Below are 16,467 nucleotides of genomic sequence, written 5' to 3' on the forward strand. Positions count from 1 at the left end.
GCATAAACCATTAATTTGCTAATGTGGCATGTACATTTTAATAATTTTACTCATTACAATAAATAAAATAAAATACAATAATATAAAGAATAAAATGTAAAGCTAAAAAAAAAAATTCAACCATATGTAACAGTTTATGTGACGAGTTAACAAAATATGATAAAATGAGGCAAAATAAAGTGCCGAGAGTAAAATGAGATTGCCAAAAAAAAAAAAAAAAAAAAAAAAAGTGTGACTGTAAGCTTAATGAGAAACACTTTAATAATTAAATGAAAGGAAAATCCCCTCCCCAATCAACTGTTAATGTCGGGTTGAATACTAATTGGGTGCAATAGCAATTGAGTAAAGAGTTAAATAGTAGTTTAAGTGTTTTCTACTATGAAATGAAGTTGTACAGCACAAAATTTTTGTGCACTTTAAGTTGTTCGATTATCATTTTCAAATCACCATCACAAGGTAAAGAACTTGTAGGGGAATTCGATATTTTGTGAATTTCATATGTGTTGGTAAATCAAAATAACACCAATAACCAAACGTTAGTGCACGCAAAAGAGGCTAGGAATCAAAATAATTCCAATTCGCATTTCATGTAAGCGCCCGTGTCAACGGAGCTTAGTATCCTAAAAATAGTTAATTAGAAACTCATGTTACAGGTACCAGATACATGCACTGTTCGAGAAATAAGCAACGTGGTCAAATGACATTATATAAGCTATAGGAAAGTAGATTGAAGCTCTGCCCAAAGAGGCTCTTTAAAGTGGAAACCTAAAAACTGCAGGGTAAGCCGGAAAATAATACATTTTTCCGATGCACCAACTGAGCCGCGATTTTTCTGCAAATTGCGACACATTTTTGCCAACTTTAGTTGGCTAGCTTATAAACAAAGTGATGGTAAATTACATAGAACTCTTCTTCATGGCAACAAAACGTTGAAGGAGTCTCCTTCAGCTTGTGCAATAAGCTCTCAGCACGGAGAATGGTACCGCATACACTAATTACATACATAGGGAGTTAAAAAGGATATTGCTGCTTGCAGCTCTACATCTCGACCCTAATAACATGGACAAAGAAGAAAAATCCCGATGATGAAAATATGATCCTACAAATTACAAAACTGATCAAAGTCATACCAGTCCAAACTGAGAATCCTCCTCCTGATAGGCTAAAGTCTGGAAAAACTTCATGGTCGCAGAGCAGCCCAATCATACAAAAACGCAGGTCGCTAGAAGCCAGTTAAATTAGTTTCTTCTTACCCATCCTGTGAGGTATGTCATGGCGCTAACTTAGGGTAAGGGGTCCTCAACCATATCCCAACTCTTTATGACCTGGAAATTGTCAAGTCCGGTGTTCCAGGATATCTGCATAACAGCCAGCCCGGGAAAAACAAAACAAAACCAAACAACCTGTAAATATTTTGTAATCCAAAATATTGTCACATAAGATCATCTGTTTCTGACTTCAATCCTTCAAATACCATCACATAACAGAATTCAGCATCCAATCTACCTGATAAGTCAATTTATGTTTGGTCGTAAAACTATAAAGGTTAAATTTGCAAAGAATTATGAATATGAATATCAAATGTCATATAATATACAAAGGAGGAACTTTATGGCTCACCCTTCTCGTTTAGGTCAACAGGAAGACAGCGGAACTTTGGCTGATTTTCAGCTGTCTGTAGCAGCCCAGGTTGGGGTGGAGAGCTTGTGCCATACTGACTTGAATTACCATTTGAGGTATGCGTCCTGAGTTGACGATTCAAGTAAACCTCCAAGCTAGTATTCGATCCAATATTTTTCTTAATCTTTAATTTTTCCCTAGTAGAAACATGAGCAAAAAAAAAAAAATGGAGGAAATGAATAGGACTTAGGAGTTTTAATATGCAACAGATGATTTTAGTAGTAGTAAAGAATAGTTTCTACCCGTACGTACCTGTCTTTTCGCTTTTCACGGTATCTCTGCAACAAGACTTTTCTGTTCGCCTGACCCTCTGCATCTTAAGAATTACCACCGAATGTTTCAAGGAAAAGAAACTAGTAAATTTAATACAGCAAACAGTGAAGCTTCTTTAACCAGTTAAGCCTCTAAGACCTTTTCATCAGAATCCAACAGCAAACAAGGGAGTCATGTTAAGGTAGTGACTGCAGCATAAGCAATGGGAAAGGAAAGTGACAGACTGACAGGGAGCAGTATCAGTAGTGAACGTACATTTATGGTGTGTATGGATGACGAACTGTAAGAATTCATGGAACTTGGGCTAAATTTGTTAGGATAGCACTACAAAAATCAGATAGACGGAGTTGAAAATGACTAGACGCAATACATTTGGGTACATTCAGGTGTCATTGAAAGTCCTTTGTTTAGCATCTTTGTAATGTTTTAGTAGTAGCTTTGTGTGATTGAGTAGTTCATTGGTAGTGAGTACATTTTTTTAGTCTAAATTTCCTTCGTAAATTAAAGTTCCTCATTCGGACTTAGCATGAGAGATGAGTCTTTCAAAGGAGCAAGTGACAGATGGAGTTAGAGATGTTACAACAAACAGTTAACAGTGGCAGTTTCTTTTCTTTGGCCTGAGGTGACAGCAAAATTGGTTGTTATTTGAATCTTGTGATAGTAGTGTAAATGCATTAACCCTCCACTAAAATACTTCTGTGAAAATAATACATCTTAATGTTACCCCACTTCTGCAAATTAGCATCACTAACCATGATTTCAGTGTTATATTTTGCTTTACAGCTTTATGAAATAATTAAATTTCCTCCCAAATACTCCTAAGGGAAACATACACAGCGAGGAGAGGGGAAAAAAGGAAAAGAAAATCTAATTAACAGTTTTACATATAAGAAAATATGACCTTCCACATACTCAGTGAAACTAATGTATGGTTAGCATCTATAAAGATTTATATCTTGTTTTTTTTTTCTTTTTAATCTAGGATATTGAAATGCGTAGCCTTGGAAACCATATGACTTGCACCAATAAGCATATTTCTGTTTAAGAACTGCATACTTTTCACCCAAATAAGTGAGAGGAGATAAAATTTTGCAAATCACACAAGCAACTTCTGTAGTGGTACACAAATACTGAACTTACCAGGATCATGAGTGTTGTTCCCTTTCTCCCAGTACTGCTGTGTATATTCACTGATCTTCTCTGTAAAGTTACCTGAAACTATCAATTATAGCCATTGATCCATTGAAATCAATTAAATCACCACCAGAAACTCAAAAGCTATAATCCTCTACCACAGGTTTTTCGACATTGTTGACTGTCAAGGTCTCTATCTATCAGAAACTACAACAGCAAAAACCCTTTCTCTGTGACTCCTAATTAATCGAGACCCAAAACTGAACAAAGATCTAAGCTATGTTTAGTGCGGCACCCATAGGAAGATTAAGGAAGTTGAATAGAAAATTCTTGTCTCAGCAAGCTCAATTTTGGAGGAATTTAAAAAAATTAAATTTAGTGAAATCACATTGTTCCATGAATGAAAGAAGACAATGCTTAGAACCATACCTTGGATCTCATTTCCATTCACTATGTGCAGTTTTAACTAAATGTCAATTACATGGCTAACTACATTCCAACTAATGTAGTAAGAATGTAAGCTAAGAATTCCTTCTGCGGAAATACCTGTTTGCATTGCCTGAGAAATTGTTGCACTAGGAAGGGAAAGGACATCTTTATCGCCTGCAGTCTGAAATTGGCAATGTAAGGATCTTGCTGCTGCAGCACCACCAAATTGATTGTCCAAAAGCAAATGGTTGGGCCCTGCTGCAAGGTGCAGGATTGCCCGTGCCTGCAAATCCATATATCCCTGCATTGGAAGGCTTATCTCAAGGTCTCCATTCAAAGAGAAAGCTTCATTTACCTTATCAGGTGGCACTCCATCATATACATTCACCTTGCCGCTGTAGAAAATTGTCATTTTCCTAACTGATGCATCAGTTGTACAATGATTTCTGCGACCACAATTTCAAATGCTTTCCTTTAGAACAGTAGTATAAATATATCACATGATTGATTGCATACAATGTTCTCACCACCCCCTACACATTCATTTTAATTATAAACATACTTTCCGATCTTTCAGCAGAAACAGCAAATTATTTGCATCATTTGAAATAGTTATAATCAAGAAATTGCAGTATAATGTTCCACAAAACAAAGTAATCTACTTTGGCTCCATACCCATCTTAAGGAACACAGAGAATATGCACCCTAACCGCAAAGTCACTTGAATTAAACCTTTAATACGTATGTAATCAACTGAAGCATAAGCCGTGACCCATGGAGAAAAGATAAGCCTGCCACAAATTGGTAAACACAGTGCCACCTTTATCGTGTGGGGCTTCTTTAACACCTATTCGGGCAACGCATGAAAACAAGAATCCACTTCAAAATCTCTTCCACAAACCCATTTCCCCTTCAATCTACTAAGCTCAAATGACCATACTAGACTCGATATGGATTCCCGAAGGACAAAGCCTACATTATGAAGCCAGAGTCCACTAATTTGAGGAATTTTTATCCTGAAAATTGCTTCAATTAGCTAAATTAGCACACTTCACTACCACATTGTGCTTAACATACTCAAACTACACCAATCAGTAAAATTCAGCTAATGTCCGTGTATTATAGCAAGTCAATAGAGAGTTTTGAAGAAGATCAACCTGGGACTGATGGCCGCGGTATCCGCATAGACCCGCGGGTCCTCGGGAGCTGGTTTGGACGGTTCATTTTTCGGATGCGGCGCCAATTCGTCAGCGGACACCGAAGCCTGGACATCAGGGCTCGCTTCCTTAGCTGAATCAGCGGAACTCGAAGCCGCCTGTACACAGAAAACTTGCAATCAAACAAGTGGTAAACATAAGGGAAAAGATTACTGTAATTTTCTCTCCCGTTTTTAATTTCTCGGGAAACAAACACATACGAAAGTACTGACGCGCTGGGTGGTGGCGGTGGTCGTCTGAGGCAAAACGACAATCTTTCTGAGAGCTCCCGCGCCGGAATCGTCGTTGGGCTCCAGCAGCGCCTTGAGCGAAATAACCTGCTGGATCGCCTGCGATTTGTTCCAGGAGGGCCGCCGCATTCCTGTACGGACACGTGGTCACCACATTTTTTAAAAATTGCCGGAAAAAAAGGCGAATTCCTCGTCGTTTAATTAATTAATTTCGACAATTAAATATAGTGTGAGGAGTGCGCTGTCCCGTGATTTTAGGCGAACCGGAAAACATGGCGATGGGGGGTGGAGGGGCAAAAGTGGAAATTAGCGAAAAGAGAGAAGAGAAAGGGAGGACCTTTTTCTTTGAGGTATTTGCGGCAGTCTTCGCGGGTGAGCTGGGAAATGTCATCCTCGGTGAGCTGATTGAGGGGCTTCTCGAGAATGGAGCGAAACGTCGTCGTGGGGGCGTTCATGGCGGGAATTTCTCCGCCGGAGGAGGCGGAGGAGGTCTAGGACTAGGAGCGCGATCTGGGCGGGTGGGTAATTTCTCGGGAGTTGGGAGGGCGAATTAGGGGGCAAAAGGGCAAAGGGCAAAGTGTGAGAGTGGGGAGTGAGCAGTAGGTGCGGCGTCTCATACAAGTCATAAGTCGTGTGGTGACGAGTTAAGTGCTTTTGTGGGGGAAGGGGATTTTCGGAAGCTGCGTTTCACCCTAGACTGCCACGTAATTCTTTGTCCGAATGATTCTTGACCAAACCCTTTGATTTTTATTTAATTATTATTAAATATTTAAGGATTTTTTTATCACAAAATTATTTTTCATTATGTTATTTATTATTACGATCTAGTGATATTTCTCTTTACTAATAAGTAAGAGGTTTTTTATTCTTGTCAAAGGCAAATTTGAACCACATTATTGCTAGCTCTTTGTGAGGCTTAGCTCACTCTCCCACCCCCTTACGGTAGATAATATCGTTTGTTCAAAAAGTAATAATCAACTTTCATTATAATAAAAACTAGTAAACAAGTGTAAAGAGATTTTACTATTGTAAACTACGTATTTGTATTAACGAGATTTTATATTATTTTCAGGAATTTATATTAAATTTAGATTTTAATTAAACTAATTACAAAGTTTAAATTTTGGTTAATAATTATTAAAAATTTGTGGACTTTACAGGGCCACACTAAGTATAATTGGATAGAGCTCGATCCTACAAGCATGTAGGCGAAAATCGTTTGTGAAATGGTATTGAAACGAAGAAATTAGAGACGTTTTAGTTGTCAAAATAAAAAATAAAAAATAAATAAAATAAATAAATAATAGAAGTTGCCAGATGGCAGCAGGAGACAGGGGAAAAGAGAGAGATGAGAGAGAGAAAATGAGGGAGGGTGACCAATCAGGAGGGAGGAAAGAAGGGAAATGAGGGAATCAAACCCTTTCTTCGACCCGCCGACCCAACCCAACCATATCTCCCTATTTCAGCCACCGTCGATGACGGGACCGATGTCATGTCAATCCTCACTTCGAACCCAGTCGATCACTTCTTCCTTCAATTTCACCCAAAAACTAACGTGATTTAGCCGTATTTCACTATGAACAATGTCGGTGCAGCTGAGGTTCCTTGGCGGCGATCTGCTATTTCTGAAACCAACTTTGTCGACCACCACCCCTAATATACTCTTCTCAATCTCAGGAACAAAACCCATGCTTTGTTGAGGTGTCGAAGTATGTTTTGAGGTCGAATCGAGAACACCCAATTATAGGGATTTTCAAGGATAGAGGCCAATTTCAGGTGTTTTCTGGGCGAATTGAATTGCGAGCCAGGTATGAAAGTTATTCCCCTTGATGAGCTCTACATTTCTTTAAAATTTGGTAATTTTTGGAGTTAGTCGAAAAATTGGGTTTCCGTTTGTCGAAAATTTCCACATACGGCGACACGTGGGCTGTGGGCCAACTCTGTGTTTCTAGGCTAAATTCGATACCCCGAATCTATATGTGACATTCGATTGATGAAATCCCGTTGTTTGAACATATTTTCGTTAGAAGCTGCCACTTGATCATTATAACAATAGACGATCCAACCGTTAGATATTTACCAAACTTTAATATGTTATTATACGTAATATTTGATGACCTTAGGACCTTATGGATTGGAAATCCGGTGGGTGGATCTTCATGATTGATCTACTAGGGTTGATTTTGATCAAAATGTTCTTGATCGTTCTTGAATACTAAAATTAATATTACCAGAGACTAAATAGGGCTTAGTGAGCCTATAACGGTTAGTGAGCTATCTCAAGTAATAAATACCTCAGTTTACATGTATGGGACGCCTTATTGTGATATAGATGTGTATTTATCTTTTTGATAATATGAATGACATCTAAAGTAACTATTATGAAAATGTGAGACTAGAATCTTATTAGAAGTATTCCAAAGAACTTGTATGCTTGTGTGGCATGTTAGTTAGTGGTCATGAGAAATTGATAGTGCAGGCGATTATGTTGTAAATCATAGGGTTGAGATAAGGCTAAGGAGGTTGTGTGTTGGTCTAACTGCACCATGTAGCAATGGTACATGGATGGTCCTGCTTGGTATATCCGCAATAAGGGACCATACGTATTTCATGGGTGATCATGCTTGGTATATCCGTGATAGATGATCACCGTCTGCACGATTAGACTATGTTTATGGTTCTGCTTGGTTTATTCGCAATGAGGGACCATACGCATTTTGTGATCATGCTTGGTATATCCGTGATGGGTGATCACTACCTACACGATTAAATTATGCCTATGGTTCTGTTTGGTATATCCGCAATAGGGTACCATACGCATTCTAGGGGTGATAAGGATTAGTTGGATTCTGTTGAGTGGTCCAGAATCCCTACTCTTGCTCATTTCCATAAGGTTAGTCTGACTCTAGATTCGAGTGAATAAGAATTGCTCACAGTAGACATTGTGTTTATAAATTAGATTTATCATGTTATTACTTGAAATCCATATAGGGAATTATGTAGAATTCCTTTATTAAATTTCGTGAATTGATATGTGATCTTATTGATTGATTAACGTAGTTAAATGTTAATATCGTGCATCTTTGATTCTTGGGATTGATTCGTTTGAGTGATTGTGGAATGATGTTGGATATGATTGTTATTACTATGATCAGATTCGTTGACCAATGTGGCTAGAGAATAATATTGTGCTAAGTTGGTTGTTCTTTAAGATGTTGCATGCTATAAATTGCGGTATTATTTTGAAACATAGTGATTTATAAGATAGATGAAATGGAAATCTTGATTGTCATATGGGTTTGTTATGTATCTCTGAATCTAGTAATTCATACTTATCAAGTCCTAATAATTGATTGAGGAATGCTATGTCTTCATGTTAAAACGCATTGGGATAAATGTCTGAGTTTAGTGAATGGTGAACTGCGAATGGCTTGATCCTTTCTTAGGGTACGTAAACAGTCTAATGTTAAGGTTAGATGTAGCCATGCAATAAAAGAAAATCAATGCGTGGTTAAACCATAGATTGTGTTTTGGTTTTATCTTGGAAGTGAAACATGATAGATAAACAAGAATGTGGTGACGTCACATGTCAATCTTAGTCGTATGTTGGGATCGGGGCATGACAACAAGGCCCAAAAATGACCAGATAAACAAAGGCCCAAACAAAATAAGAGCAGCAATCCAAAATACAACGGGAGACCTACACAAGCTTAAACCCAAAGGCAGCAGAAAACAAACAATAAAAAACCTTAATCTCTAACAGCAAAGACCACATTGATGCCACTGACACATCCTCGGAGGAAGCCAAACTTCAAACCGAGAAAGTAGACACCAGATCCAAGTCATCTTCATGAACCCCTGCAAATATATACAAACAAAGTATCATAGGGGTAGAGAATGAGGCTAATGGGTATGTAAAATACCCAACACTTGACCTCGATGGGGATTCGGCATAGGCATGCCTGTTGGGGGAAGGGAAGTGAAAGAGGGAAGTAGATTTCGTATCCTATTCCTGTTCGGAGCTTGCCTATCCAAGTACATGATGGGATGGGGATGGAGTATCACAACTAAAGAGGATGGAGAACAAAAACTTAAAAGACAAAAAGCAGAAAAAGTAGGCAAAAGATGTCGGATAAGGGGCATGAAGCCCAGATCTGAGACAAGCTCAGGGGATATTTGAGACCCAACTCAGCGAAAATTAAGATAAACTCAAAAAGGACCAGGAATAAAACGAAAGAAGAATACTAAAAAAATGAGAGGAAAATATGGATGCAGGGAAGGGGATGGAGCAAAGGAAGTGAGAGGGGAGGAAAAAGAAGAAAAAGGCAAATAAGGGAATGAGGGAAGGATAAGGGAAGAAGGAGAATGGAAATAGGAGGAAGTAATAGGTTGCTGCCTACTCGAGCAAGACCAAGGGGCATCGGCTGAAAGTTGAAGCCGGAGAAGAGGCTATAGATCTAGGTTTCTAGAGAGAAAATGCATTTAGTAATATGAAATTATACGAATCTTTCTAAACCCTAAAATTTGGGCAGCTTGAGTTTTTCTTTTGTTGCTAGCTAGTGTTAAATGTGAATACGTAAGAGAGGGAAGCCCTAACCCTAATATAAATATTTAAGGATTAAGTGGTGGTTTTGGGGTTAATGCTACTATAGAAGGAGAAATATTTCGGTGTGTTAGGAACACAACTCATAACATCAAGTGTTATAATATAATTTTGTTAAAATTATATTTTTAAATTTTGGAGTAATTATATTATTACATTAAATGTAGGTCTTATTTCCGGTACATTGAAAAACCTTTCCTGTTAAAGGGCTCAAGGATTATATTAGTGAGGGATGAGGATTTTGTTTTACTCCCAATCCCAAATGGGAGGATAGTATCATTACTACCCATCTCCTTTTATAATGTAAAAGGTAGGTTCTAGGTCTAGGATGTGATTTATCAATAACTTGTTTTTGTAAGGACTTGTGGGCAAATAGAAGAGGTGATTTCCATGCCATGAACACAGGTAATATAATACACAATTATTTTAATAAGAGTATTTGTAGTTGTATGTCTTGCTCGGTCTTTAGGATTAGATTGGTAAAGAAAGATATTCAAGTATATTGAGCATAGAGGTGAATGATTTTTTATTTCTTTCCAAAACACCGCAACCAAAGATTTGATACCAATTGAATGTGCAATGATGTGAATGTTGTCTCACATTTAAAATATAAGAAATTTTGCAAGGGTTATAAAGAATTAGGTTACTTTTTCTATTGTCAATTGGTTTTAAGGTGAAACCTTAATTGCTTTCATAGTAGTAGAGCAAGTTGGCTCGCGTCTAAAATGTAATGGCATGACCATGCGTGGGCCTCACACAAGCTGTTGTGTAGGATGTAAAGTACTGTTCAACATTGAAATATGTAATAAGTAAACCTTTTCAAAGTTTTTAAGAAGCTAAACTACTCCAATATGAACTGTTTAAAGGAATTTAAAATTGCTGCAAAGTAATTGTATATAGGAGTGGGATTATCTCCCCTCCTATTACCATCCCCTTCTACCCCATCCTCTCACACTCTTCTTTTTATCTTATTCTCTATATAAAAAATTCAAAACAAGATGTAAACGTTATGGATGCAAATTTCTTCCTCCTTGATCTTGGACAAAATTGCACCTACAAAACAAATAAAACATTTGGTCAAGGCCAAGAGCCTCACGCGCCCACGATGAATGGGGGGGGGAGGGGCTTTGGCCGAAGAACCTCTGATGCCAAAGTTAGAATTTTGAGAGAAAAATGTTTGGGGAATTTTTGAGTGTTTAGCAAGAGTCAAGACCTAGGTTTTTAGAGGAAATAAGGTTGAATATATAGTGCATGGGCGATCCCCCTCTTGAGAAAATGTGGCCGACCCTTTGGGGTATTTTTATGTGAAATTTGTGATTGAATTGGTAATTAATGGATTAATTAGGAATAAATCTATTAATTAGCCAATTAACTCAATTTATATAGAATGCTTTGAAGGTTATAAAATAATTACCTTGTGGAAAATATAGGATGAGGATGAGTGAAATAACTTTCAATTTGTTACCTATTTTGGGCACTTTTGACTTGATTGTGGGGTGTTTGTCTACTGATTTGTCTACTGATCACGTGTAGGAATTATGGTGCTCCTCAAGGGTAATTTTGTCATTTTTGTCCAAAAATCCACGTATTGCCTCTTGATTATTTTTTATTCCACAAATACTCCCACACCTATTAGGCTGCTCGTAACAAAGGGCAGCAGGTGTAGAGATCTTCTTGCTTTAGGAAACGTATGATTGTTTCCTATTTTAATGTTGATTCTCTCTTTAATATGAAATTAGATCATTCTAGGAAAGGGAAATAAATTTCTCTCAAAGCCTATTTAAATCCACCTTAAGTGGGTTATTAAATCAACTTTGAATAGCGATTTTTCTACCTTACAAGAGAGAGAGCTTAGAGGATATTTGTTCCCCCTCCTCTAGCAATCTTCTACATCTTGCCCGTGCAAATGATCGTCTTTCGTTGCTTTCTTCACCTTCTCCACGCTGCACCGAGGTAAAAAAAATTAATTTTCCTTGTCTTCTTTTTGGATAGTGCTGTCATGGGGCAGCCGTCGGGGTGGTGCGGCAGGTCGGCTGGTAGGGGCCAGGAGCAGGCTCAGCATGGGCCGAGGATGTGTTGTGGTAGGAACCACTGCTTGGGCTGCTCGACTTAGCTAGAGTCAAGGGCAACTTGCACGGTTGGGGCCACGGATTGAGGCATTGAGGCATAATGCTAGGCGAGCCGCATGGTTTATGTTATTTGGGCTCTTGGACTTGACGGGGGCCAGGCCGGCGATATAGAAAGATGAGGAGGTCGAAGTGCTCATGGGCTACTGAATGTTGGGCATGCAAGTCTCCTGCCTACTGGTATGAAAGAAAAAATGAAGAAAAAACCAGTATGGGTTGAGTTTCCTTATTGAGTACCGTGAATAGCGTTGGCTGCTTAGTTCTCTTCGTCGAGAGAAATGTGGGTTGCTCCCAACAGAGAAGGTAAAGAGGATCAAGGCGGATACTTTGGCTCATTTGATCGCTATCATAGAGCCTACTGTGAATGAAGGTGGAAAGAAAAGATCTTCCCCGTCTGCTCAAGAGATGCTGGTTAAGAAAAAATGAAGACTTCCTCTACTGCTCTTGAGGGTCTACTTACTGTCGAAAGGCCTATGATTGACATAACTTCTTCCAATGGGAAGAAAAATGAGGCTGCTGGATCTGAGCCTGTGGTGCCTGCTATGTCGAGAATGGCTAATTCGATTGCTGATAGTATTGCTTAGTGTAGAGGTCTTATCATGCCCCCGGTGCTAAAGTTTGTGCCAAAACATCTGTTGAGAGCTAAGTCCGGTTCTCATTTGGAAAGGCTTGTTATTATGAAAAGCGATAAGGTGGACTCTGCTACTAAAATGGCATTAAGGCCCACTCTCTCTGCTGCTGAGACTGATTCGCTTGCTGGGAATGAGGAGACTGCTCGTATGGACAGCTGTGAGAAATCCACTGAGCCTGCTTCTGGGGAAGCTGCTGAAATATGTGTGTTCTTGAAACCAGATCTGCTTGAAAACATGGACGTTTGTGCCAAGTTTGTTGATGACATTAAAAAGGTTTGTTTACCCAAGTTCCTTTATGAAATGTACGACCCAATATAGAAAGTCTGTTCTGCTTGGTATGATGCATATATAGCAATGCTACCAATGAGGTGGTGAACACTATGGCAGCTGAAGTTTATTCCTCGGCCGGGAGATCAAGAGATTGGACTCTGAGCTCGTTGTTTTGAAGGGGTCTAATATTTTACCCCCACTTCTCTGCAGCTTGAGACCGCTTGCTAAGAGATTGTTGATTTGAAAACTAGGCTTGACGCAATCCAAGTTAAGTATGAAAGTGCAAAGAATGAGATTGGATGTTACATACCTTAGATTCAAGATCTTGAGTTTGCAGTTTCTGAGCTACATTTCGCTACTTGTGCAAAGGATGAAAAGTTGATTGCTGCTTATAATCAAGTTCCACTTCAAGAGAATCGTCGATAGGCTTAAACCCCAAGTGTTGGAACTTCAAGGTGTACTGAAGATCAACAAAAGTCTAAAAAATGAAGTGGATGAGCTGCAACGCGTCTGTGTTGGTTTGCTCGAGGAGAATGAACAGCTGAAAGGTAAGAATGATAGGCTCGAGGTTTCAAAATCTTCTCTATTTCTCTGGAAGACTTACTTGCTTTTACTTTTGAGGCTTCCATTGGTGAAATGGTTAAAGAAGTTCGTGCCCAAGCTAGGGCATTCGGGGGTGAAGCGTTGGATGATGCCTCTGCTAAGAGCGTCGCTGCTGCTGAAGGTGTGGTAACCGAGTAGTCGTGGGATGTCCAAGCTGCTGAAGTGTAGTCTTCTAGGTAGCTTGGAGGATTTTCTTTGTTTTTCCTTGTAGTACTTGTTTTTCTTGAACTCATTCGGCCTTTGCAAGTTGTTTATAAACATGCTTCATTCGTTTTTCTTCATATTTGCTTCTTTTGTTCATGCTTTAACCTTTAGACTTTATAGACCAGTGGCAGGCGTGCTACTTTTCTATAAGCAGACATGTCTATGCAGCCTATGCAGCCGTATGTGTTGGTGTAGAACTTTGCAATATTGTTAGCCATAGGGTTGGCAGCCGGATGCCTTCCTTACAAAAACAGACAAGTCCGTGCAACCACAAGGCTGTTAACCTTGGCTTTCTCCAATTCCGTAGGTTGTGTAACAAGTATCACAACACTTTAGGACTTGGTGTAAGTTGTTCCGCGCTTGGCAGAGGTAAAGCTTATTGACTACGTAGCATGTCCGTATTGGATAAAGCTTCATATATGCACGCTAGCTTGTTTAACCTTTCAAAAGAATGTGCAGTTGTATAAGTCTAGCGTGGCTTTACTGCTCGAAAGGCAAGCCGTAGACAGTCTTCTGGAAACCGTAGGCTACTTTAGTGCACTCAGTAGCAGCTTTAGGGTTCCAGGGTAGCCATCCATCAGATGTACTACGTAATATGCCTCATTCGACTCTAAGGCTCGGTTCCTCACGGATTAGGCCAAAAGACCCAAAATCCTTCAATTAGCTAAGCCTTGAAAAAAACCATTGTGGCTACTTCTAAGAATCCATGCGCAAGCCATCGTACATCTAGTTATACTAGGGCTGCCAGGCTTATCCACGTCTGGATATTCAGAGTGTAGAGTTTATCCTTCCGTCTTGGAGAGCTGACCCATGTGGGTGTTGTGGAATTGATTTACTTTCTCACACTAGAGAGCATAGTTGGTCCCCCAGGAGGCGCAATTCCTGTGATAATTCCTTAAGAAGGGCGCGGTCTTCTTTTGAAGTGCATGAGTGATCAGTTATTGTAAGCATGCAGTCGAGCCAAGTTGTGATTACTTTTGAATTCCTCATTGAAAGACGAGCGAAACAAACAAGAACTTAGCTATAAGGTGGGAACTGCATAACAACTGGATAGTCATTGGCTTGTGATGTGGTACTCGTCGAGCTGCTTGAGTCTTCGGGCTTTGCTGTAGTGGGAGGTCATACATGGTACTTCCTTAGATTGTAGGCGCTCAACTGCTTTTCGATCTTTTTGTCGTTTCATGGTGGTGAGGGTGTAATTACTCTTGTCGTCTACTCTGCTGATCTTATACGGACCTTCCCAGATGAGATCTATCTTTATAGAGCCTTTTTTGTGGGTAGTGATGAAGGCTTTTTTTAGCATTAGATCTTCGAGCTGGAACTGCCTGATCTTGGCATTTTTGTGGTAGCTGGAGAGCAGCTGTTGGTGGTAGGTTGCGATGTGAGTCATGGTCTGCTCGCGTTTCTCCTCTACCATATATAAGTTTGTGGCCATCTCCTTACTGTTATGCTCAATGCTTGGTAATAGAGCAATGATACTTGGCTTGATGACATTGGGATGAATGATTGCTTTTGAGCCAAATGCTAAAGAGAAAAGAATCTCACCGGTTCGCACCTATTGATATCCGGGGAGTTCGTCTGGCCATTTTCCTTCTTATTGGTGAAGGATTTCTTAAGGCAGTCCAAAATCATCTTATTGGATGCTTCGGCCTGCCTATTGCCTGGAAGATATCTCGGCATAAACATGTGCTACTTGATGTCATACTTTTGGAAGAACTTCGCCATATCTTTGCCCACGAATGGCGGGCCGTTATCGGTGATAATGGACTAAGGGATACCAAATTGGCAAATGATGTTCCTCCATATGAAGTAATCTAGTTCTGTTTGATTCATGGTCGTCTTGGGCTCTGCTTCTACCTAATTGGTGAAGTAGTCGGTTGCCACGATCATAATGTCATTGCCCCTAGTAACAGGCGGCATAAGTCCTACCAGGTCGATTGCCCACTGCATAAACGGCCAAAAACTCGTATGTGGGTGTAGCTCGCTAACAGGTAGTGCTGGTATCGGCTTGTAGCGTTAGCAGCAGTCGCACTTTTGTACTAACTTCTTAGCATCTTGGTGCATGGTAGGCTAATATTAACCTGCGTTAAGAGCCTTCTATGCTAAGGATCGACCTCCAGAGTGATTTCCATAAACACCTTCATGGATTAAGCTTACAACGTTTAAGTCATCGGGATGCGTTAGACAGCGGAGATGTGGTTCGGTGTAGAATCTTCGGATGAGAATGTCATTCCACATGTAGTAGCATGCTGTCTTGATTTGGAGCTTCCTAGTTTGTAATGGAATCTTGCCAGTTTGGAGTTGTATTAACCTGTGACACCTCGGCTGTCAGCTTCGCCTTTATGTTTGGCTTGTCTAGATATTCCTCCGGGATAGAGCGTTTGAGTTGGTGGTCGAGGGTAGAGCCTAGGTCGGCTAGTGCATCCACGTGAGCATTGTTTGCCGTCAAGTCTTTTGTCATTTGGAGGCCTGCTAGTAGAGTCTTGTACTCTGTTTTGTTGTTGGGTACTTTGAAGCCTAGAGGGATCGCCTGTTAAGGTATCGAATCGTCTAGGATGACAAGGACTACGCCTGATCTCGAACATTTGTAGTTGGATGAGTTGTCGACATGCAAATTCCAGAAGTTTCCATCGTGTAAACCAGGTGCGGCTAAGGCGTGCTTGGCTACCTTTGGGGCGACATTGGGCCACTCTATTGCATTGTGAATGCATGGTAGGGAGTCGTGGAGCTGGGGCCATGTTACAAGTAGCAGGAGATGCTCAACTGTTTGTATTAGATCATTCTAGAGCTAAATTATGGAGCAAAGGTCGGCTAGGGCCGTGTGAAACGCAACATAAGGCAGTGCTTAATGCCGGTACATGTTGCTCCTATGTAAAATCTTTTAGGGCAACGAGGATAAAACTTGCTTCCGAGTGTGTCATTCTAGTGTTCGTCTTCCCTTGGCATGTCTTTTGGGCTGAGTTGTTGTGTTCGTTAAAAAACTTTGCATCTGCCAGGGTCTACGCCTTTATCATCGCGTGTCTGGATTGGGCGGAATAATGTGTCAAGAAGATGACTGTGTGCGTT

General features: G+C 39.9%; 1 protein-coding gene across 24 annotated transcripts; it reads right to left on the bottom strand.

Annotated features, from left to right (window-relative positions):
• Positions 1-681: 681 nt before the first annotated feature.
• LOC137737436 (protein TIFY 4B) lies at positions 682-5,589 on the bottom strand. 24 transcript variants are annotated; one of them, XM_088682776.1, is made up of 10 exons: positions 5,301-5,561; positions 4,887-5,062; positions 4,674-4,831; positions 4,179-4,307; positions 3,634-3,962; positions 3,094-3,165; positions 1,933-1,996; positions 1,621-1,817; positions 1,475-1,506; positions 682-832 (listed from the first exon to the last, which is right to left on the bottom strand). In XM_088682776.1, exons 1-10 carry the CDS (start codon positions 5,416-5,418, stop codon positions 713-715), a joined length of 1,395 nt encoding a protein of 464 aa, XP_088538902.1. In that variant the 5' UTR covers positions 5,419-5,561; the 3' UTR covers positions 682-712. The 24 variants fall into 24 exon arrangements, with proteins under 24 accessions (XP_088538902.1, XP_088538899.1, XP_088538896.1 ...); XM_088682773.1 differs by lacking the exons at positions 1,475-1,506; positions 4,179-4,307 and having other exon boundaries at positions 800-1,358; positions 1,933-1,990; positions 3,634-3,799; ... (1 more) ...; positions 4,934-5,094; positions 5,301-5,589; XM_088682770.1 differs by lacking the exons at positions 1,475-1,506; positions 4,179-4,307 and having other exon boundaries at positions 800-1,358; positions 1,933-1,990; positions 3,094-3,171; ... (2 more) ...; positions 4,934-5,094; positions 5,301-5,589.
• Positions 5,590-16,467: the final 10,878 nt, after the last annotated feature.

The sequence above is a fragment of the Pyrus communis genome, chromosome 13 (assembly GCF_041283825.1).
Source record: "Pyrus communis isolate YQ-2024b chromosome 13, ASM4128382v1, whole genome shotgun sequence".
In the NCBI taxonomy this organism is placed as follows: Eukaryota; Viridiplantae; Streptophyta; class Magnoliopsida; order Rosales; family Rosaceae; genus Pyrus; species Pyrus communis.